This window comes from Coregonus clupeaformis, unplaced genomic scaffold, assembly GCF_020615455.1.
Source record: "Coregonus clupeaformis isolate EN_2021a unplaced genomic scaffold, ASM2061545v1 scaf0663, whole genome shotgun sequence".
In the NCBI taxonomy this organism is placed as follows: domain Eukaryota; kingdom Metazoa; phylum Chordata; class Actinopteri; order Salmoniformes; family Salmonidae; genus Coregonus; species Coregonus clupeaformis.
Window position 1 is genome coordinate 193,326 of NW_025534118.1, and position 22,644 is coordinate 215,969.

General features: G+C 42.5%; 1 protein-coding gene across 1 annotated transcript; it reads left to right on the plus strand.

Annotated features, from left to right (window-relative positions):
* Positions 1 to 786: 786 nt before the first annotated feature.
* LOC121546625 (myosin heavy chain, fast skeletal muscle-like) lies at positions 787 to 22,289 on the plus strand. Its single transcript, XM_045216280.1, has 40 exons — positions 787 to 836; positions 975 to 1,202; positions 1,577 to 1,723; positions 1,902 to 2,058; positions 2,430 to 2,457; positions 2,705 to 2,819; positions 2,909 to 3,001; positions 3,178 to 3,238; positions 3,466 to 3,564; positions 3,902 to 4,005; positions 4,273 to 4,411; positions 4,739 to 4,857; positions 5,028 to 5,177; positions 5,272 to 5,442; positions 5,671 to 5,974; positions 6,307 to 6,371; positions 6,465 to 6,552; positions 6,663 to 6,780; positions 6,915 to 7,038; positions 7,475 to 7,611; positions 8,287 to 8,542; positions 8,811 to 9,053; positions 9,374 to 9,550; positions 9,647 to 9,792; positions 10,289 to 10,379; positions 11,236 to 11,625; positions 11,747 to 11,873; positions 13,360 to 13,478; positions 14,005 to 14,201; positions 14,340 to 14,523; positions 14,660 to 14,825; positions 15,149 to 15,273; positions 15,944 to 16,252; positions 16,455 to 16,658; positions 16,824 to 16,949; positions 17,088 to 17,258; positions 19,118 to 19,222; positions 19,319 to 19,414; positions 21,758 to 21,889; positions 22,196 to 22,289. Exons 2-40 carry the CDS (start codon positions 987 to 989, stop codon positions 22,214 to 22,216), a joined length of 5,820 nt encoding a protein of 1,939 aa, XP_045072215.1. The 5' UTR covers positions 787 to 836; positions 975 to 986; the 3' UTR covers positions 22,217 to 22,289.
* Positions 22,290 to 22,644: the final 355 nt, after the last annotated feature.

Here is a 22,644-nt window from a genome sequence, read left to right on the forward strand (position 1 = left end):
GGTCTGGGGGGGAGGTCTCTCCTACAGTCCATGTCCTTCCCCAGAGTGGTCCATAATTAACTTCTGCTTGGTTAGCACTTCCAACCAGATATAAGGAGGCTGAGGCCCCAGCATCCATAAGTCAGATACCTTCTTCCTCTTTGGTAAGATCTCTCCACCTCCTTAGATTTCTACATTTGTCTCATCTTTGCACTCAGCATCTGAGGCAGTAACTATCTGCCCTGTTTGAATTGAGTTCTGCATGTCTCTTGTAAGATTTGACAATATGCAATCAAGTGGCATTGGTTTACAGTGTAAAACAAATATATATATCCTTTACCGTCAAAAGCGGTGCTCCTGCACTTGTTTGTAAATTGAGGGGGTGGTCTAGAATGTAACTGGGTTATCAGGGGTATTCATTTTAATAAAAAAAATAAAAGAATGTGTTAAAGTGAGTTGACACTAGGGAAATGAAAGTTATCAGTTACACCTGTAGTTGAATTGGACATGGCCGTAATGATTTAGTTAAATGTTTTCTAGCCCTTCGGGGACTAAATGATAAGGCTTTACACCACAGGAGGTTGGTGGCACCTTAATCGGGGAGGACGGGCTCGTGGTAGTGACTGGAGCGGAATAGGTGGAATGGTTTCAAATACATGAAAGACATGGTTTCCATGGTGGTGGTTTCCATGGTGGTGGTTTCCATGTGTCTGTATGCCATTCCATTTGCTACGCCCCAGACATTATTATGGCACAGCAGCCTCCACTGCATTAGACTTGTGTGTTTTCACAACACTCACATGTTTCACAGGGTCCTCCAAGAAGTACACATTCATCTGTAGGAGGGGAAAAAGAAGGTGAGACATGGTTTGAGTCTTCACATAAAAAGTGTTGAGAATATTCTGAGAGATTCCGCTCATCTAACTCTGTTGACTGGGGAGGAAGCACCACAGAGTCAATCATGTTTCTTGTTTAATCTCTTTCCTCTTTCCTAGTGATCCGTCACCATGAGTACGGACGCTGAGATGCAAATCTACGGCAAGGCTGCCATATACCTCCGTAAGTCTGAGAAGGAGAGGATGGAGGCACAAGCCGCACCCTTTGATTCAAAAAACTCCTGCTATGTGGCAGACAAGGTGGAGCTGTACCTTAAGGGTCTGGTCACTGCCAGGGCCGATGGGAAGTGTACTGTAACAGTCACCAAACCTGACGGTTCTAAGGAGGTAAGCCTGATCTGAAAAGTTTTCAAGTTTGTGCAATTACTCAATTTCTTGAAAAATCTTCAAAATGATCAAAAATATTTCAATATAAAATATAAAATCTTTAACAAAATATATATTAAGAAGCATTTCTTTTTTTTGTAAGCAGAATATAACCTTCAAATACATCATCTTTAACGCAGCTATTTAAGAATTACATTGAATTTATTTTATTGACTAGTTAAGAATCACCAGTTATGTGTCAGTGGGTGATGACAAAGTAGTTGGATTGAATTAATCATCCTCTTTTTAATGATTAAACTTGTATTTAATGAGCAAAAAACATTCAGTCATGTCCACTTTGATCTGTATATAATCTAGATTTCTGACTGTTTCAGGAAGGAAAAGAGTTCAAAGATGCAGACATCTTCGAGATGAACCCCCCTAAGTACGACAAGATTGAGGACATGGCCATGATGACCTACCTGAATGAAGCCTCTGTGTTGTATAACCTCAAAGAGCGTTATGCAGCATGGATGATCTATGTAAGAAACCTGCACATACAAACACACACATACATGAACATAAGAAATACACACATACAGCACTATACAGTAGACCCACATCAGTATACCAAAGTACACCCACATCCTCACATAAATCCAGGTAAAAGTCCATCTGACTTTACTAATCCCCTAATTTAATTTAATCACTTTCATCCAGACCTACTCTGGGCTCTTCTGTGCCACGGTGAACCCTTACAAGTGGCTCCCAGTGTACGATGCAGAGGTTGTCAACGCCTACAGAGGGAAGAAGAGGATGGAGGCTCCACCCCATATCTTCTCCGTCTCTGACAACGCCTTTCAGTTCATGCTGATTGGTACGAGCTTTCATGGATGGATGGATGGATGGATGGATGGATGGATGGATGGATGGATGGATGGATGGATGGATGGATGGATGGATGGATGGATGGATGGATGGATGGATGGATGGTTGGTTGGTTGGTTGGTTGGATGGTTGGATGGATGTCCATAAGTCCGAAAGTGTTTATGGATGGATGAATGGAAGTTAAAATATGCTTTGGAGAGGTATCTACTGTTTTCTAGTCTAGGTTAGAACAGTTTGCTGGGAATATCCGATTTCTGATTTTGAATGGGAAATGTTCCAAAATGAAATTCATGCTATGAATGCAATAATGTACCCATAATGTTGCTTGAGTATGATAAGCAATATGTTTTTTGGTTCCAGATAAGGAGAACCAGTCCGTGCTGATTACGTAAGTTGTTTACTAAAATGTCACTTGAGAAAGTGTTTCTATTGTAATAAGTTGGGTCTCTTGGTGTGATGAAATACATGACATTATGAATGGATTAGAGCATTAGGCTATGTGTAATAATGAGTTGATGAATGGGAATATTAGAAAACAGGTCAACAGTGTATTTTTCTATGCTATTTCTTAGTGAAAGCCAATCTGACACTCAAACATGTAACTAAACCCCCTCTTTCTCTGTCATATAAACCAGTGGAGAATCCGGTGCAGGAAAGACTGTCAACACCAAGCGTGTCATCCAGTACTTCGCCACCATTGCAGTGTCAAGTGGCGAGAAGAAGAAGGAAGCAGACCCCAGCAAAATGCAGGTAGGTTGTGCTCATGTTTGCCTTTTTAACACATTTAAAGAAAAAATTACTTTACCAGCTTCTGAACAACTTGTGTTTGTCTCAATCAGGGTTCTCTTGAGGATCAGATCATTGCAGCTAACCCTCTGCTGGAGGCTTACGGTAATGCCAAGACAGTGAGGAACGACAATTCGTCTCGCTTTGTAAGTATGAAGGGCATTCTGTGGAAGTTACCTTATATTGCAAAAATGTATTTCAGTAGTTCCCAATTGTTATATCAATAAATGTCCAACAAACTGTAACATTTAAAGGGGTCTATCCAAGAACAAATGTTAGATTTATTAGTTGACCTATTAATAACCCCCATGCTCCACTATAGGGTAAATTCATCAGGATTCACTTCCAAGGTGGTAAACTGGCTAAAGCTGATATTGAGACCTGTGAGTTGGTTTTGATTGTTTCACAATGCTTTCCTAAATTCACACAGATTCTTTGTTGGAGATCATATCATCAAATGTTATCTAATATTACAATCTCTCACTCACTCATTCACTCACTCACTCACTCACTCACTCACTCACTCACTCACTCACTCACTCACTCACTCACTCACTCACTCACTCACTCACTCACTCACTCACTTACTCACTCAATCTTTCTCCCTCAGACCTGCTGGAGAAGTCCAGAGTGTCCTTCCAGCTGCCCGATGAGAGAGGCTACCACATCTTCTTCCAGATGATGACAGGCCACAAACCTGAGATAGTTGGTAAGGCAAAGTAGAGGTTCATGGGAAATTATTCACACCCCCATCTGTGGAACTTATTAAAAATGTTCATAGTCTACACTAATAATACTATTACAATGAGTACATCCAAGGTAACAAGGCATCTAGACATGGGTCAGGTCTTTGGGAAATATCTATCAAGTAATGCATTGTGATCACACTAGTCCACAAGTCTCAGTCCCCTCTTTTGATGCTATTTATTATATACTACATGTATCCTTGAGTCCATCTATTGAGTAAAGGAGGGAGAGATACTGTAAAGGTAGGACAGCAGAATTCTAAGAGATTTAACTGACAAGCTGTTCTCTGTTGTCAACAGAAATGGCACTCATCACCACCAACCCCTACGACTTCCCCATGTGCAGCCAGGGTCAGATCACTGTGGCCAGCATCAATGACAATGAAGAGCTGGATGCCACAGACGTGAGTCAAACAAAGGGTTAACCAAACTCTAGATAGGGAATGGGTACGACATCCACAAGAGAGTGCCACTAAGTACCCTGTGGAACTGTGTAAAACTCCTTTTGTGCTGCCATCTACTAGTGTGTTGGCCAAGCGTTATCATTTGGAACAGAGAAGCCAGTCAAATCTATCCATCCCATTGTTCTGCAGTGAGCAGCGCAGAACTGTAGTGTAACTGAGCAAACTACCGTTCAGTTCATCACTGTTGTACTTCCTCTTTAATGCCAGGATGCTATTACAATCCTGGGCTTCACTAATGAAGAGAAGCTTGGCATCTACAAGCTGACAGGAGCTGTATTGCACCATGGCAACTTGAAATTCAAGCAGAAGCAGCGTGAGGAGCAGGCCGAGCCAGACGGCACAGAGGGTGAGTCCCACTCATAGATATACAATATGTAAAGCATTAGTCCCATTGCCAGTCCCAAACATATATATACAATATGTAAAGCATTAGTCCCATTCCCAGTCCCAAACATAGAAATAGAACATGTAAGACAGACAGTGACACATGAAAGTCAGGCAGGAGATCATTTCTAGAGAACAAATTCCAACCTCCAGAAATTATTTTTAATTATGGATGTGGGTGAATCAAAACCTAACTCACAAAGAAGTTGACCAAACTATTTTGCCAGTTTGACATCAGAAACAAGCCATCTTGTGTTCCTGATTCTGTTGTTGTTGGTTCTCTCTCCAGTGGCTGATAAAATCGGCTACCTGCTTGGCCTGAACTCAGCTGAGATGTTGAAGGCTCTGTGCTACCCCAGAGTGAAGGTCGGCAACGAGTATGTGACCAAGGGACAGACTGTGCCTCAGGTAAGGCGGCCAAACACAGCATCTACCATTTTCTCTGTGGACCGGAATTATTTTGGGAAAGAGTGCATTGCTTTTTTTGGATAGTGTTGTTGTTTTCCCAAAATTATTATCACCTTATCACTGGACATGGTCAATATCTCATGTATTAATTTTAGGTATTATCATTGCAGGTTAATAACTCAGTCATGGCTCTGGCCAAGTCTATCTATGAGAGGATGTTCTTGTGGATGGTCATCCGTATCAACGAGATGTTGGACACCAAGCAGCCAAGGCAGTTCTATATCGGTGTGCTCGATATTGCCGGTTTTGAGATCTTTGATGTGAGTATGAGACCAGATCAAGACAATTAGTTGTGATTGAGATGGATTACAGCCTTGTATGATGAAATGATCCCTTTTAAAACTCCATCAACAGTACAACAGCATGGAGCAGCTGTGCATCAACTTCACCAATGAGAAACTGCAACAGTTTTTCAACCACACCATGTTCGTCCTGGAGCAAGAGGAGTACAAGAAGGAGGGAATCGTCTGGGCCTTCATTGACTTCGGCATGGACTTGGCTGCCTGCATTGAGCTTATTGAGAAGGTAAACTGTCTGTGAGGATTATACTGGACCGCAACAGCAAAGCTCATAGGGATCGCTGTGTGAGTCATTATCACAGTTTGACAACGCATCTGACTGTTGAGAACTCAATATGTTTCCTATTATGTGCCTCTAAATGAATATAATCATATAATAGCATGTTTACTAAAGGAATGAATGTGATCCTAAATGTAAATATCACTAATTTGATATACATCTCTTTTCGTAAAGCCATTGGGCATCTTCTCCATCCTTGAAGAGGAGTGCATGTTCCCCAAGTCTTCAGACACTACCTTCAAGGACAAGCTGTACTCCCAACATCTTGGGAAAACAAAGGCGTTTGAGAAGCCCAAGCCTGCCAAAGGCAAGGCAGAGGCCCACTTCTCCCTGGTGCACTACGCCGGTACTGTGGACTACAACATCACTGGCTGGCTGGAGAAGAACAAGGACCCCCTGAACGACTCAGTTTGTCAGTTATATGGGAAGTCAGGAGTCAAAATTCTGGCTGCCCTGTATCCCGCTGCCCCACCAGAGGGTAAGGCTAGCAACACGTCAAAATATTTAATTAAGCACTAGCTACAACTCAGACCCACATTTCTTTAAAGTCTTTGAATATATCACCATTTCTCAGGGTTTATCACTGGGTTAATTTACTCATACAATAGGTGTTATTTTACATAATCTCATTGGCAGCATTTGCCTCTAGATAAGTGTGAAGTTAACCCGAGATTCTCTGGTTTATAATTAATGTGCTTTCTGGAGACAAGACCACTCTAGATTTCTTACATACTCTTATTATTATTCTATTCATTCCATTCTAGGAAATGTACTTTTCTAGTTATCTTGAACTTTTCCCCATTTTAACAGATACAAACAAGAAAGGAGGCAAGAAGAAGGGTGGTTCCATGCAGACTGTGTCCTCCCAGTTCAGGGTGAGCTTTTGAAAGTTGCATATTCAGTCCTTCAAAAGTTGCATTGATTATCATAAATGATTTCTGAGAAAATGGTTTGTAACCCTCTTACAGGAGAACTTACATAAGCTGATGACCAACTTGAGGAGCACTCATCCTCACTTTGTGCGCTGCCTGATCCCCAACGAGTCAAAGACTCCAGGTACAATAAATATTGAGTTAAATATTACATCTTATCAGTACAGTATCAGTGACTTTAACAAGCCCAATCTTTAAACAGTTTATGAATAGAGTCCTGATTTGTTTTACCAGGTCTGATGGAGAACTTCCTGGTTATCCACCAGCTCAGGTGTAATGGTGTACTGGAGGGTATCAGGATCTGCAGAAAGGGCTTCCCCAGCAGAATCATCTATGCTGACTTCAAGCAGAGGTACACAAGCACACACACACACACACAGAAAGATCTGCTCCAAGGGTTTTCCCAGCATCAGAATAGGCTTACCTTTATGAAATGTAACAAACATCTTACAACTTGACATGTGTTAAAAATGTCTACTCATTCAGGTACAAAGTACTGAATGCCAGTGTCATCCCTGAGGGCCAGTTCATGGACAACAAGAAGGCTTCTGAGAAGCTGCTTGGTTCCATTGATGTGAATCACGAAGATTACAAGTTCGGACACACCAAGGTCAGTCAAATACCCCCAGCAAAAGCTGACAACAAAACACAACTTCAATAATAATTTAAACCCTTACCATATAAAATCTCTCCAGTTGATCTATCCATCCTTTTGTTCTTTCTTCTTCATTTAACTAAAGGAAAAGGTGGAAAAACATTGTAGCGTTTACTTCAACGTCATAGAAGTATAGAAGAGAAACTAAACTCATTATCATGTGCATTGTGTTAGAGTGGTATGGCTGCAGTTATCTGTATCTGTGGACATTACTAATCTACAACTGTAGAGTAACTAACAACTTAGAAACATCCTATCTCTAGGTTTGTTTGTAAGCGTTGCAAAGTTTGTAGTTGGAATCAATCTAGTGGAGTTGTTCCCCTCTTTTGATTCAACCCTTTCTATCTGTCACCATCTGTGGTTCCATTGACCATGTTAACCTGTGTTTCAGGTGTTCTTCAAAGCCGGTCTTCTGGGTGTCCTGGAGGAGATGAGAGATGAGAAGCTGGCCACTCTGGTCGGCATGGTCCAGGCTCTCAGCCGTGGATTCCTCATGAGGAGAGAGTTCACCAAGATGATGGAGAGGAGGTGAGGAATAGTGGACATCTTGGCAAAGCATACTGTCAACCACCTGTATCTAATGCATTATGGTGACATGCTGTATATGCTGTGAGTTGTTCAGAATGAGAAAGTACGTCTTATAATGCTCTATTAAAGTTGCAGTTTGGGATGTGGCAAGCTGTTCAATTGGCATATACATTTGTGATATTAACCCGTTCATTTTTGAAAAATATAAAATGCCTCATGAGCTCAGCATCACCTGTCAGTCCTTGCATCTAGAGAGCTGTCTATGAGTTTCAGAGGGGTTACATTTCCCTAGCCCTATTCCTCAGCTGTATACAAAAGGTGGCTCTGGTTTTGTTGTTCTTCGACTCCCAGAATGTAGCTTTATTAAGAATCCCAATAGGCAAAAACTGGTTGAATCATCGTTATATCCACATAATTTCAACCAAAACATTCAGTGTGATGACATTGAATCAACGTGGATTTGAAAAAGTTCATCAACCTAAGGGAAATTTCTATTTTTTCACCCAACTTTTAACCTAAAAACAATAACATGGTGACATTTTTGGTTGATTTCTCACGTTGAATTCACGTTAGTTGACAACTCAACCAAATGTAAATCAAAACTAGATGTTGAACTGACATGTGCGCCCAGTGGGATATCACTCACCATGTAACTCTGTCCTTTCTGTCGACCAGAGATTCCATTTTCACCATCCAGTACAACGTCCGCTCATTCATGAATGTGAAAACCTGGCCATGGATGAAGTTGTACTTCAAGATCAAGCCCCTGCTGCAGAGCGCTGAGACTGAGAAGGAGCTGGCCAACATGAAGGAGAACTATGAGAAGATGACGGCAGACCTGGCCAAGGCTCTGGCCACAAAGAAGCAAATGGAGGAGAAGTTGGTGTCCCTGACGCAGGAGAAGAATGACCTGGCACTTCAAGTTGCATCTGTGAGTGAAAAACAACCCTAATATGGGCACATTTACACACACATGAACACATACATATGAACACACTGTGAAGTATGTGGCTAACTCACACATTTTTATTGCCCGATGAAGTCTCTCTAGGGGCTCAAAAAGTCGTTGGATAAAAATAAAAAATAAATGTTATTTATTTAATGAATTTCTACTGATTTGCTCTGATCTCCTTGACTAAAGTGTATATTTTGATACACAAAGTCAGGCCTATGATTTTTTTATCCTGCTCTGAAACTAGGAAGGAGAGAGTCTGAATGATGCTGAGGAAAGGTGCGAGGGGCTCATCAAGAGCAAGATCCAGCTGGAGGCCAAACTCAAAGAGACGACCGAGAGGCTGGAGGATGAGGAGGAGATCAATGCTGAGTTGACTGCCAAGAAGAGGAAGCTGGAGGATGAGTGCTCTGAGCTGAAGAAGGACATTGATGACCTGGAGCTCACCCTGGCCAAAGTGGAGAAGGAGAAGCACGCCACTGAAAACAAGGTCTTGTGTTTTACCATAGACACTCTAACCACACAATAATCCAAACCGTAATCAACTCAAAACATAGCTTCACAGAAATGGAATTCAAGTTGTATTGTGGGTGAATTTCAGTTGCGGGGTACTCCCCACATTCATTGCATGTTCTGTTCCCCCTCATTTATGACTTCCATTCAGTACACTGGCATGGTGTACACTGCCATCTACTGTTGAATCTATAGTACAGTACTTGTTGACACATTTCTAATTTAAATGAATGTAATATATAACAAACTAAATCTCCCCTTTATGGTGAAGTATAATTATGTTGTGACCATTTTCAGGTTAAAAACCTGACAGAGGAGATGGCATCTATGGATGAGAGTGTTGCCAAGCTGACCAAGGAGAAGAAAGCCCTCCAAGAGGCCCACCAGCAGACACTGGACGACCTGCAGGCAGAGGAGGACAAAGTCAACACTCTGACCAAGGCCAAGACCAAGCTGGAACAGCAAGTGGACGACGTGAGTGGAGTTCGACATTTTAACCATTATAGTGTGTAAGATGATATTATCTTCAGTTGTTTAGATTTTAATAATATATTTGTTTTTATCTTATAGCTTGAGGGTTCTCTGGAGCAAGAGAAGAAGCTCCGTATGGACCTAGAGAGATCCAAGAGAAAGCTGGAGGGAGATCTGAAACTGGCCCAGGAGTCCATAATGGACCTGGAGAATGACAAGCAGCAGGCTGATGAGAAAATCAAGAAGTAAACACAAACAAATCACAACAGTATTACCTGCTACCTGTTTTTGGCTAATTCTTGTAATTATGAATCAGCATATACATGTGATTCTTAAAGGGATACTTCAGGAAGCCCTTTATCTACTTCCCCAGACTCAGATGAACTCGTGGATACCATTTTTATGTCTCTGCATGCAGTTTGAAGTTGCTAACTAGTGTTAGCGGAATAACTGGAAGTCTATTGTAACTGCTAGCATGCTAGTAGATACCATATACTTCAAGTCATTGTGCTAATGCTAGTAAGCATTGGCTCGCAAAACTACTTCTAACTTCCTTCATATTAGATGCAGAGACATAAAAATGGTATCCACAAGTTCATCTGACTCTGTGGAAGTAGATTCAGGGCTTCATTGCCAAAATGCTGAAGTATCCCTTTAAAAGCAAAGTGAATGGTATGATACTCTCCCTTTACACTATTGAACCGAAACCAACTCTGCAATTGGCGTATTTGTGTTTTTTAGGAAGGAGTTTGAGACCACTCAGCTCCTCAGCAAGATTGAGGATGAGCAGTCTCTGGGAGCTCAGCTGCAGAAGAAGATCAAGGAACTCCAGGTACAGTACAGGATAAAAGCCCACAACTGAATAATTTCCTGAAAAACACTTTCTGGTAGCAGACAGTTCCTGGTGGCTTCTAATGGCTCAGTAGGTTGGAAGATGGTGTTTCTTGTTGGTGCTTCTTACCATTGTGGTTTTGGTTCCTGCATGGGACACTGTCTACTGAATATATTAGTGTATATTAGTACAGGATCTAAGGATCTAAGCTACAGACACACCCAGGTACAGTACAGGATCAAAGCTCCAGTACAGGAAAGCACAGACTTGAATCATTTCTTGAAAAACATTATTCTGGTAGCACACATCTTTCCCGGTTGCTTCTGATGGCTCAGTTTGTTGGAAGATGGTGTTTCTTGCTAGTGCTTCTTACTGTTGTAAAGATGATGCTTCTTAATTGTGGTTTTGTGGCGCAGTGGTCTAAGGCACTGCATCGCAGTGCTAGCTGTGCCACTAGAGATCCTGGTTCGAATCCAGGCTCTGTCGTAGCCGGCCGCGACCGGGAGACCCATGGGGCGGCGCACAAGTCGTCCAGGGTAGGGGAGGGAATGGCCGGCAGGGATGTAGCTCAGTTGGTAGAGCATGGCATTTGTGGGTTCGATTCCAGTATGAAAAATAAATAAAAATGTATGTACTTACTAACTGTAAGTCGCTCTGGATAAGAGCGTCTGCTAAATGACTAAAATGTAAATGTAAATGTTTTGGTTCCCGCATTGGACACTGTCTACTGAATATATTAACTGTCTTTGTATTAACACATTTATGCAAAATATACATACTATTATAATTTTTTTAGGTTCAATTGTTTCAACTATATTGTAGTGTTCATCCCCCCTGCTTCTGCCCCCTGTTCTAGGCCCGTATTGAGGAGCTGGAGGAGGAAATTGAGGCTGAGCGTGCTGCCAGGGCTAAGGTTGAGAAGCAGAGGGCCGATCTCTCCAGGGAACTTGAGGAGATCAGCGAGAGGCTAGAGGAGGCCGGAGGCGCTACTGCTGCTCAGATTGAGATGAACAAGAAGCGTGAGGCTGAGTTCCAGAAGCTGCGTCGTGATCTTGAAGAGTCCACCCTGCAGCATGAGGCCACAGCCGCCGCTCTGCGCAAGAAGCAGGCTGACAGTGTGGCTGAGCTCGGGGAGCAGATCGACAACCTGCAGCGCGTCAAGCAGAAGCTGGAGAAGGAGAAGAGCGAGTACAAGATGGAGATTGATGACCTCTCCAGCAACATGGAGGCCGTCGCCAAGGCTAAGGTGAGTAGTGATGTTTTTGTCAAGCATTGTTGAGGAGTGTCAACTACATTACCATTCAACTGAACTGAGGTTGACAGGAGTCCCATATATAAAGTAATGATGGTACATGTTTCACTAACAGGGCAATCTGGAGAAGATGTGCCGTACTCTTGAGGACCAGCTGAGCGAGCTGAAGACTAAGAATGATGAGAATGTTCGCCAGGTCAACGACATCAGTGGACAGAGGGCCAGACTCCTGACAGAAAATGGTACCATCAACAATGAACAACAAACTAATGCTTTACTTCAGTAGAACACAATAAACTGTGTTGTGGATTTATGTCCATAGTCCACAACACAGTGGCGGTCGGTGATGTTTAAGATGAAGGAGGATGCAAAAAATGTTTAGGAGCATGGCCTTATTTCTATTACAGCATATTGGATGACTCATTCATATTTGATTCACCCAGCTCAATGTAACATCGATAGGTTTAGGCTACTACATGATACTAACATTTTCCCTATACCTATCATGAGGTTGCTATAACCTAGCCTATGAATGAAAGTTTACAACGTAGGTGTACAGGTTGAGAGAAAAATTAGAGTAATCGAGGTGAGAGACAGTGACACATTCAATACCGCCTTGCACACTCTTACCTGAATCTAGCTGATCTAGGTTGTAATCATTAGTCCAACAGTTGGAAACTAGAGTTTCTATTGGACAAATTCAGGTATGTTTATCCTCATTTTGCTCCATTTGCTTCCGTTTAAGAAACGTTTTCCAACAGAATCGGCGGAATGAATACATCCCTGATCACATGCAAACACAGTTCACTTTCATAGAAGCCACATACAAAAATCATGATCATTTTGCTCATTGTATAATTCCTTCTCGCATCTACGCGCTCTCCTCCTCTCACCTTTTCCCTTGACATCTGGACTTCAGTGCAAAACACATCAGCTGTCTGTGATCAGGCGAAAAAAAACTTTCCAATCCAAACCTTCATATCATAACCACTAACTGCTACACACAGCCTACAGTGTTGTCACCATAGCTAGTCAACATAGCTACTAGAACTAACACGTTAGTAAACCCGCTACAATCATGCAGTACAGTCAGCAAGCAGTTTAGCAGTTACACCGGCAATAAATTAATAAAACCAAAAGCTTACCTTGACTTGGAAGAGTTCCAGTGTTGGATAGCCACAGCCAGCTAACTAACATAGCATTTGAGCCGGGTGTTTGAGTAGGCTAAACTAGCAAGCTGCATTCGCTAGCTAAGTGAAAGTGAGAAAAAAAAACATGTCAGTTCATGCTGCAAGAGCTATGACAGGTTGCAGTACATTGTCATTATTACTGTGTGAGTCTATGGAAGGGGGTGAGAACCAAGTCAATGTACCAAGAGGAGGATGGAAACTAGCTGTCCTCCGGCTAAACAATGGTGCTACCCTACAGAGTGCTGTGAAGGCTACTGTAGACCTTCATTTCACAACAATGTGTTTTAATCAATTATTTGGTGACGTGAATATATTTAGCGTAGTTTTATCTAAAAATGATAACTTTTTAGATGTTTCACTATTTTTATTTTTAATGAATTTCACTGAGGAGGATGGTCCTCCTCTTCCTCTTCTGAGGAGCCTCCACTGGTCCTGGTGTACTATTCACCACCTAACATTGCCCTACAATACCTCAAACTCAATTTTCAATCTTGGAGAACATAGACCTCATTAACAAGATGTCCCTCTATCCCTGCAGGTGAGTTTGGCCGCCAGCTGGAGGAGAAGGAAGCCCTGGTGTCTCAGCTGACCAGAGGCAAACAGGCATTCACTCAGCAGGTGGAGGAGCTGAAGAGGCAGATTGAGGAAGAGGTCAAGGTAAGGAACCCAAAATGGACTCCACCGACCACAGAGTTTAGAGCAGGGATCATCAACTAGATTCAGCCGTGTGCTGATTTTTTTCTTGAGCGGATGGTCAGGGGGCCGGAACATAATTACAAATAATTTGTAGACTGCAAATTGAACGCAAGAAGCACAAACAGATATAATATTTGACTAAAACATTATTATTTCAAACCTTGCTTACATTTCTATACGATCACATACATGGGCGTCATGCACCCCAAAATAAAAATCGAAGGGGTCACAAAGTACGTGAGGATGGCTGGGGGTGCGGTCCTGAGGGGGGGTAGGCCCCCTGTCCTGAAGAATACTTTGGAACAGTCTTTTATGGTCCCCCACCCCCGAAAACTTGAGGGGCCAAATAATATTGTGGCCCGCCAGTTGGACAACCCTGGTTTAGAGCCATATCTTCATATAGATGGTGACTACGCCACCCTCAGAGACTTCTACTATAATTTGTTTGACTATCTCTCAAATCTCTCTTTGTCTTTCTCTCTCACAGGCTAAAAACGCACTGGCCCACGGTGTCCAGTCTGCCCGCCATGACTGTGACCTCCTGAGGGAGCAGTTTGAGGAGGAGCAGGAGGCCAAGGCAGAGCTGCAACGCGGCATGTCAAAGGCCAACAGTGAGGTGGCTCAGTGGAGGACTAAGTATGAAACTGATGCCATCCAGCGCACAGAGGAGCTGGAGGAGGCCAAGTGAGTCACACGCAACAGAAAAAACTCAAATATATGGTGTGGATGGTGAGGGTGGTAGGGGGCTTTGAGAAAATGCTACATCAACATGAATTGTAACATTTGTTTCAGCCCCTAAAACCTCCCTCTGTTGTCCAACAGGAAGAAGCTGGCCCAGCGTCTGCAGGAGGCTGAGGAGACCATTGAGGCGACCAACTCCAAGTGTGCCTCCCTGGAGAAGACCAAGCAGAGGCTGCAGGGAGAGGTGGAGGACCTCATGATTGACGTTGAGAGAGCCAATGCAATGGCCGCCAACCTCGACAAGAAGCAGAGGAACTTTGACAAGGTCAAAAGAAAGAAACCTCACCCTTGGGTGATATTTACTGTCTGCAATATGATCAATTGTAGTATAATTGTAGCATATTTCTGAATCAAAACTCTTCATCTATGACTTTTAATGAAAATCCCATGTATTTCCCTAGGTTCTGGCAGAGTGGAAGCAGAAGTATGAGGAGGGTCAGGCAGAGCTGGAAGGAGCTCAGAAGGAGGCTCGCTCTATGAGCACTGAACTCTTCAAGATGAAGAACTCCTACGAGGAGGCTCTGGATCATCTGGAGACCCTGAAGAGAGAGAACAAGAACCTGCAACGTGAGCATTTGACAGCAGTTCTATTTGGCTCATGTTTGACTAGTGTTTTGAAAATGGAGGGAACTGTAATCATCCAAATTACTATTACACCATTTCAGAGTTTTCATGTTCAGTTCAAAATATATATATATTTTTTTACTTGTGATCGGTATTCCTTTGATCAACCCAAGGATGTGGAGGGCAATTAGATTTGCAAGACCGTATGAAGTGCTGTTAATTAATTAACTGTTATTATGATTCAATGTCAACTTCAGTACATTGGTGATATCCACTGAAAATCTCCCAAGTCTAAACTGCTCCTGTGTGTGTGTGTGTGTGTGCAGAGGAGATCTCTGACCTGACTGAGCAGATCGGAGAGACTGGCAAGAGCATCCATGAGCTGGAGAAGGCCAAGAAGACCGTGGAGACAGAGAAGTCTGAGATCCAGACCGCTCTGGAGGAGGCTGAGGTACAAACTACAGCTGTTTGATGGGAAAAGCAGTGTTACACTAGCCAATGCCAGCTACAGTCTAATGCTCCCTGTATTGGAGTTTATTGTAGTCATATGTGTACAAAACATTCAGGACACCTGCTCTTTCCATGACATAGACTGACCAGGTGAATCCAGGTGAAAGCTATAATCCCGCATTGATGTTACTTGTTAAATCCACTTCAATCAGTGTAGATAAGGACTTTTAAGCCTTGAAACAATTGAAACATGGATTGTGTATGTGTGCCATTCAGAGGGTGAATGAGCAAGACAAAATATTTAATTGCCTTTGAACGGGGTATGGTAGTAGGTGCCAGATATGTTTAAATGTGTCAAGAACTGCGAAGCTGCTGGGTTTTTCACGCTCAACAGTTCCCATTTGTATCAAGAATGGTCCACCACCCAAAGGACATCCAGCCAACTTGACTCAACTGTGGGAGGCATTGTAGTCAACATGGGCCAGCATCCCTGTGGAATGCTTTCAACACCTTGTAAAGTCCATACCCGAACGAATTGAGGCTGTTCTGAGGGCAAAATGGCAATTCGATATTAGGAAGGTGTTCTTAATGTTTGGTACACTCAGGGTATATTAAATTCCTATATCCAAATGTATTGAACACAATTCGCCTGACTGCTTCTGTTTGTCCAGGGCACACTGGAGCATGAGGAATCCAAGATTCTGCGTGTGCAGCTGGAGCTGAACCAGATCAAGGGTGAGGTGGACAGGAAGATTGCTGAGAAGGATGAGGAGATGGAGCAGATCAAGAGGAACAGCCAGAGGGTGGTTGACTCCATGCAGAGCACCCTGGACTCTGAGGTCAGGAGCAGGAATGACGCCCTGAGGGTGAAGAAGAAGATGGAGGGAGACCTGAACGAGATGGAGATCCAGCTGAGCCACTCCAACAGGCAGGCCGCTGAGGCCCAGAAACAGCTGAGGAACGTCCAGGGACAGCTCAAGGTAAAGGAACTGGGACATCAGGTTCAAAACCTAAACATGGCTAGGGATTTGTTTGTGAATCTGAGAAATTAAAAAGAGTGGTTTATGTACGAAAGGTAACGATACTGGAGAAATTCCTTCCAATTCACATTTCTGTCACTGATCGATCCTATCGCCCCTACTTCCACAAGTCCTAATGAACCTATGTCATTGTAAACCCCAGGATGCCCAATTGCATCTTGATGATGCCGTCCGCGCTGCAGAGGACATGAAGGAGCAGGCAGCCATGGTGGAGCGCAGAAACGGTCTGATGGTGGCTGAAATCGAGGAGCTGAGAGTTGCTCTGGAGCAGACAGAGAGAGGCCGCAAAGTGGCTGAGACTGAGCTGGTAGACGCCAGCGAGCGTGTTGGACTGCTGCACTCCCAGGTATTGGTCAAAAGCCATTTCCAATTAAACTCAACCAAGCATACCATTTAAACACACCTGGAATTTGACAGTCCTTGCTTTTAGAATTTCAGAATTTCAGCCTTGTGAATCGTAGAGAGCCAGTCCTCTTGAGAGTCAAACAAGTCATATTGTTTCCTCCTATAGAACACCAGCCTTCTGAACACCAAGAAGAAGCTGGAGACTGACCTGGTGCAGGTGCAGGGAGAGGTGGACGACATCGTCCAGGAGGCCAGGAATGCAGAGGAGAAGGCCAAGAAAGCCATCACTGACGTGAGTCCTTGAATTACATCAACTTGATTTGTCCCCAAGGGCCAATGGTAGCTGGGCTGGTTAACCACAATAAAGATGTCAGAGAGACGTTATGATTGGTGCCAATTGGTGCATGAATTAAACAAACTACTTTGCCAGGCGGCCATGATGGCTGAGGAGCTGAAGAAGGAGCAGGACACCAGCTCTCACCTGGAGAGGATGAAGAAGAACCTGGAGGTCACAGTCAAGGACCTGCAGCACCGCCTGGATGAGGCTGAGAATCTGGCCATGAAGGGAGGCAAGAAGCAGCTCCAGAAACTGGAGTCCAGGGTGAGTTAACAGCAGAGTGTATTAGGGTGGATTGAAAGACCGATTGCTGGAAATGTATTTGATCATATATAAAAATACACAGGAGACACTTTCTCTCAATAAAAGTCCAAATTAGGGTTAAGTGCCTTGCACATCAACACATTGTTCATGTTAAAGGCTCCAGTATTTGAACCAGCAACGTTGAACTGCTAGGATACCTGCCACCCTAAACTACCTATATCAAGGGTTCACAAACTTTTAGCCTCGGGACCCCTTTTGTGATAGCGAATTCATCAGGGACCCCCTCATAATATCAGAAGACAATTCCTACTTTAGAGTGCGATAAAAATAGCATCCAAGTAATTTCACCATGGCGTTTCTAAACCCAGAGGTGCAACATTGCAAGACTTCTGGGAACCCTTACGAAGCGGACTTGGCAGACTTGGCAGACCAGACTGGGGTGTGGGGTTTGAGATGTTTATGGGAGAAGTGGAAAATTCATCCTTGGTTGTTAATTTTCTTGAAATCTAAAAGCAAGACCTTACTACAACCTAGTGAAAGTAACAAACTGACACGTTTCCATTTTCATCAAAAACAACTTTCTACCAAAGGAGAAGCTTTTGATTTGACTGCACATGTGCAGTTCAGCACAACCGTTAGACCCGATGATGTGTTTCTGCGCATGAGCTTAGCTAGCAATGGTCGCCATGGCATTGTCCACAAGTCTTCATCTTTGGTTTTACTATGACTTCTGCAGTGCATGGCCGGACTAATCAAGCCGGACAAATCAAGTCTCGGCCCCTGGGAAATAACATTTTAAAGTCACCTCTTGGCATCAGAAACAACATTTTGCAGTTTTAAAATGAATTTTCTGCAGTTCTACAATTATTTTGCCTTTGGAAAGAGAGAACATTTTTTTAATTTTACAGCTAATTTCTTGCAATTCTACACATTTTGCCATGGGGCGGAGAGAAAATGTAGCAGTTTTAAAAGCTTAAATCAGGATGCATTTATGTTCATAATCAACATTTTGAGGAATATGTTACACTTATTTCATAAGTTCATAAAAACGTGAAAATACAACATAACTTAAATCTTTAAAAAACATACAAATCTTTAAAAACATTTATACATACTCCAGAAACATTACCGTCTCGAATATAGTGCTTTTCCAGTCGCTTACCTTCAAAATAAAGATATAACAATGTATTTATGTCGGTGCTTCTGTCTTGCTCTTGACTCACTTGGCAAACTTCTCTCAACTGTCATAGCGCGAGCCTCCCATAATAGAAGCAATCTCACAACATTAAAACAGGCGAGTGGCGTCCTCTAGTGGCCATACTGCTACTGAAATAAATACATGTCAAAATTGATCAATGGTAATATACAGTATATTACAAATACCAGAAGAATTGGGTTGAAAACATATATAATTGATGGAGTACTGTGGATACCAATATCACTGTGAGCCTCCCTCTTGTGCATCTAAGGGTTAATTATATTATTGTCGGAGCTAGAAACACAAGCATTTCACTACACCCGCAAAAACATCTGCTAAACACATGTATGTGACCAACACATTTTGATTTGATTTGTATTGTATTGCACCCATTTTCCACAGATCCCTGTTAGTTTAATCTGTTGTTGCTATCAATATTCATAAAAAATGTAATGTCAATTCCACTTTGGGAACCACTGACCTAGATAATGAAAGGTTGTTATTATTACAGACCCCTTCAATAAAAATTGTGAAAAGTACATAGGAACAGATAACAATTGTGCCTCCTTGACTGGGTAGAAGACTATACCTCTGTGTTACAAAGATTTGTTACATCGGATTTCACCACAAACAAATGCCTACGTTAATTTTTTCCACAAAGGTGCGTGAGCTCGAGACTGAGGTGGAGGCCGAGCAGAGAAGAGGTGTAGACGCAGTCAAGGGAGTCCGCAAGTATGAGCGCAGAGTCAAGGAGCTCACTTACCAGGTAAGAGAAAGTGCCTTCTTCACACACTTGACAGTAACACAGACAGGTTTGTGTATAAAACTATACTGAATTTGATTCTTTGCTCTTCTCCCACAGACTGAGGAGGATAAGAAGAACGTTAGCAGACTTCAGGACCTGGTAGATAAGCTGCAGTTGAAAGTGAAGGCCTACAAGAGGCAGGCTGAGGAAGCGGTGAGTCACAGACTTAGTCAAATACTCTGAAAGCATATATACAAAATAAAAAAGCCCTAGTAGACATTACAAAACTTAATATCCATACAGTTTAGTTTAAGTAAGTGTTGCTACAGTCAACAATGAATTATGCAAATTTCTGAGTGCCTCTGTTGTGTCGAGAAAACGTTGCTAATTATGCTGTGTGACCAAGGAGAACCGCTGACGCTGTATTTTCATCATAAGGTTTATTCATAACAAAGGGTTACAGCGTCGATTTACAGATACCTGCAGATACCTGGAGAATAATCGCCCCATCTCAAATATGATTATTCTGTCTTCCTTTGTCCTAACTGTGGTATATATCCTATGTAATCTGATATGGGTGGTTCTTCCTACCAACCAATCCCCTGTCTCCACACAACAGACTTCCTCTGTTCTATGGAGTGTCCCCTTAAAACTACTCCCCAGATGCTCCCTCTAAGCTGAATAAACCTCCTCTCAGGTTCCATTTGAAAACGTTAGCAAAGTCATAATTCCTCAGATACTACACCTCCTATGCCTATGTGTTACTAACTTAAAGGAGAGGGGGTTGAATAATAATTTGCTGGTCTAGTAGTAGTGCTGGAGGCAGTGGTTTGATCCCCTGTTCCTCCACTCACGTTCTCTGCTGTATCATCTCAGCCACAAATTGTGCAAGTTCTCCCACTTAAAAAGATGAGACAGGCCTGTAATTTTCATCATAGGTACACAAATTGAGGAGAAAAAATCCCGAAAATCACATTGTAGGATTTTTAATGAATTTATTTGCAAATTATGGTGGAAAATAAGTATTTGGTCACCTACAAACAAGCAAGATTTCTGGCTCTCACAGACCTGTAACTTCTTCTTTAAGAGGCTCCTCTGTCCTCCACTCGTTACCTGTATTAATGGCACCTGTTTGAACTTGTTATCAGTATAAAAGACACCTGTCCACAACTTCAAACAGTCACACTCCAAACTCCACTATGTCCAAGACCAAAGAGCTGTCAAAGGACACCAGAAACAAAATTGTAGACCTGCACCAGGCTGGGAAGACTGAATCTGCAATAGGTAAGCAGCTTGGTTTGAAGAAATCAACTGTGGGAGCAATTATTAGGAAATGGAAGACATACAAGACCACTGATAATCTCCCTCAATCTGGGGCTCCACGCAAGATCTCACCCCGTGGGGTCAAAATGATCACAAGAACGGTGAGCAAAAATCCCAGAACCACACGGGGGGACCTAGTGAATGACCTGCAGAGAGCTGGGACCAAACTAACAAAGCCTACCATTAGTAACACACTACGCCGCCAGGGACTCAAATCCTGCAGTGCCAGACGTGTCCCCCTGCTTAAGCCAGTACATGTCCAGGCTCGTCTGAAGTTTGCTAGAGTGCATTTGGATGATCCAGAAGAGGATTGGGAGAATGTCATATGGTCAGATGAAACCAAAATATAACTTTTTGGTAAAACTCAACTCGTCGTGTTTGGAGGACAAAGAATGCTGAGTTGCATCCAAAGAACACCATACCTACTGTGAAGCATGGGGGGTGGAAACATCATGCTTTGGGGCTGTTTTTCTGCAAAGGGACCAGGACGACTGATCCGTGTAAAGGAAAGAATGAATGGGGCCATGTATCATGAGATTTTGAGTGAAAACCTCCTTCCATCAGCAAGGGCATTGAAGATGAAACGTGGCTGGGCCTTTCAGCATGACAATGATCCCAAACACACCGCCCGGGCAACGAAGGAGTGGCTTCGTAAGAAGCATTTCAAGGTTCTGGAGTGGCCTAGCCAGTCTCCAGATCTCAACCCCATAGAAAATCTTTGGAGGGAGTTGAAAGTCCGTGTTGCCCAGCGACAGCCCCAAAACATCACTGCTCTAGAGGAGATCTGCATGGAGGAATGGGCCAAAATACCAGCAACAGTGTGTGAAAACCTTGTGAAGACTTACAGAAAACGTTTGACCTGTGTCATTGCCAACAAAGGGTATATAACAAAGTATTGAGAAACTTTTGTTATTGACCAAATACTTATTTTCCACCATAATTTGCAAATAAATTCATAAAAAATCCTACAATGTGATTTTCTGGAGAAGAAAAATCTCATTTTGTCTGTCATAGTTGACGTGTACCTATGATGAAAATTACAGGCCTCTCTCATCTTTTTAAGTGGGAGAACTTGCACAATTGGTGGCTGACTAAATACTTTTTTTCCCCACTGTACATTGCTATCCTAAATCAGCCAATATTTGTTTGATTGAAAATACCTTTAAAAATGTATATTTTAATTTAAAAGTGTAAATACTGATGTTCTGCTCCCCCTATCTTTTCCTCACCCAGGAGGAAGCAGCAAACCAGCACATGTCTAAGTTCAGGAAGGTTCAGCATGAGCTGGAGGAGGCTGAGGAGCGTGCTGACATCGCTGAGACTCAGGTCAACAAGCTCAGAGCCAAGACCCGTGACACTGGAAAGGTACAGAACTGCTGCAAAACCTATACCGGACTCATGTTCAAATATGACCACATCAACACCACCTATGATGCAGTCTTCACAGAGGTCAATACAGACCTTTTACACTCACTCAACTGTATTTAAGATCTCTGAGAAGAACATTTCAGGTAGGGCAACAACAAAAATATTATTTCAAGTTGGTACCTCAAAATTTAAAATCCAAGCTGAGCACTGAGCTTGAAAATGCTTGATCCATTATATTCTTTCCAAGTGTTCATATATTTAGCATGTTAATTATTAATACTTATCCTTTCTTTCTTCTTACAGGGCAAAGAAGCTGCTGAATAAACAGGACCAAGTCTTATCATTTTCCTGTGTTGCATAAAATATGATTTTCACTGTGAAATGTTGAGCATTGATTAAAAACATTACATACACTTCCTTTGCGACTGTGGACTTATTACTCAGCAAACAGCTTTTTCATACTATAAAAAAATATTGTACTTTAATGAATGGAGCAATCTGGGATTCCAGCAACAACAATGTGGTCACATCAGCTGAGGGAGAAATGTAACCTCTCTCAAATTCATAGACTGAGCTATGGATGTAAGGACTGACCATCCAGAACATCAAAATGATAGTTTTAATTCTTTACACTATGGACAGGCCCAAATTTAAACGTTTCTAAAATAAAAATAAATGAGAAGCATATGCATAACCATGGTAACAGTTTAAAAAGGAACGCTTCTCAGAGAAAGGTTCTCAGGTGTCACGCC

Coding starts and splice junctions, on each gene's coding strand:
- LOC121546625 (XM_045216280.1), top strand. CDS start 987: ATGAGTACGGACGCTGAGATGCAAATCTACGGCAAGGCTGCCATATAC. Junction 14,202..14,339: donor GAGGAGCTGGAGGAGGCCAA/GTGAGTCACACG, acceptor GTTGTCCAACAG/GAAGAAGCTGGCCCAGCGTC. Junction 14,826..15,148: donor AGAGAACAAGAACCTGCAAC/GTGAGCATTTGA, acceptor GTGTGTGTGCAG/AGGAGATCTCTGACCTGACT.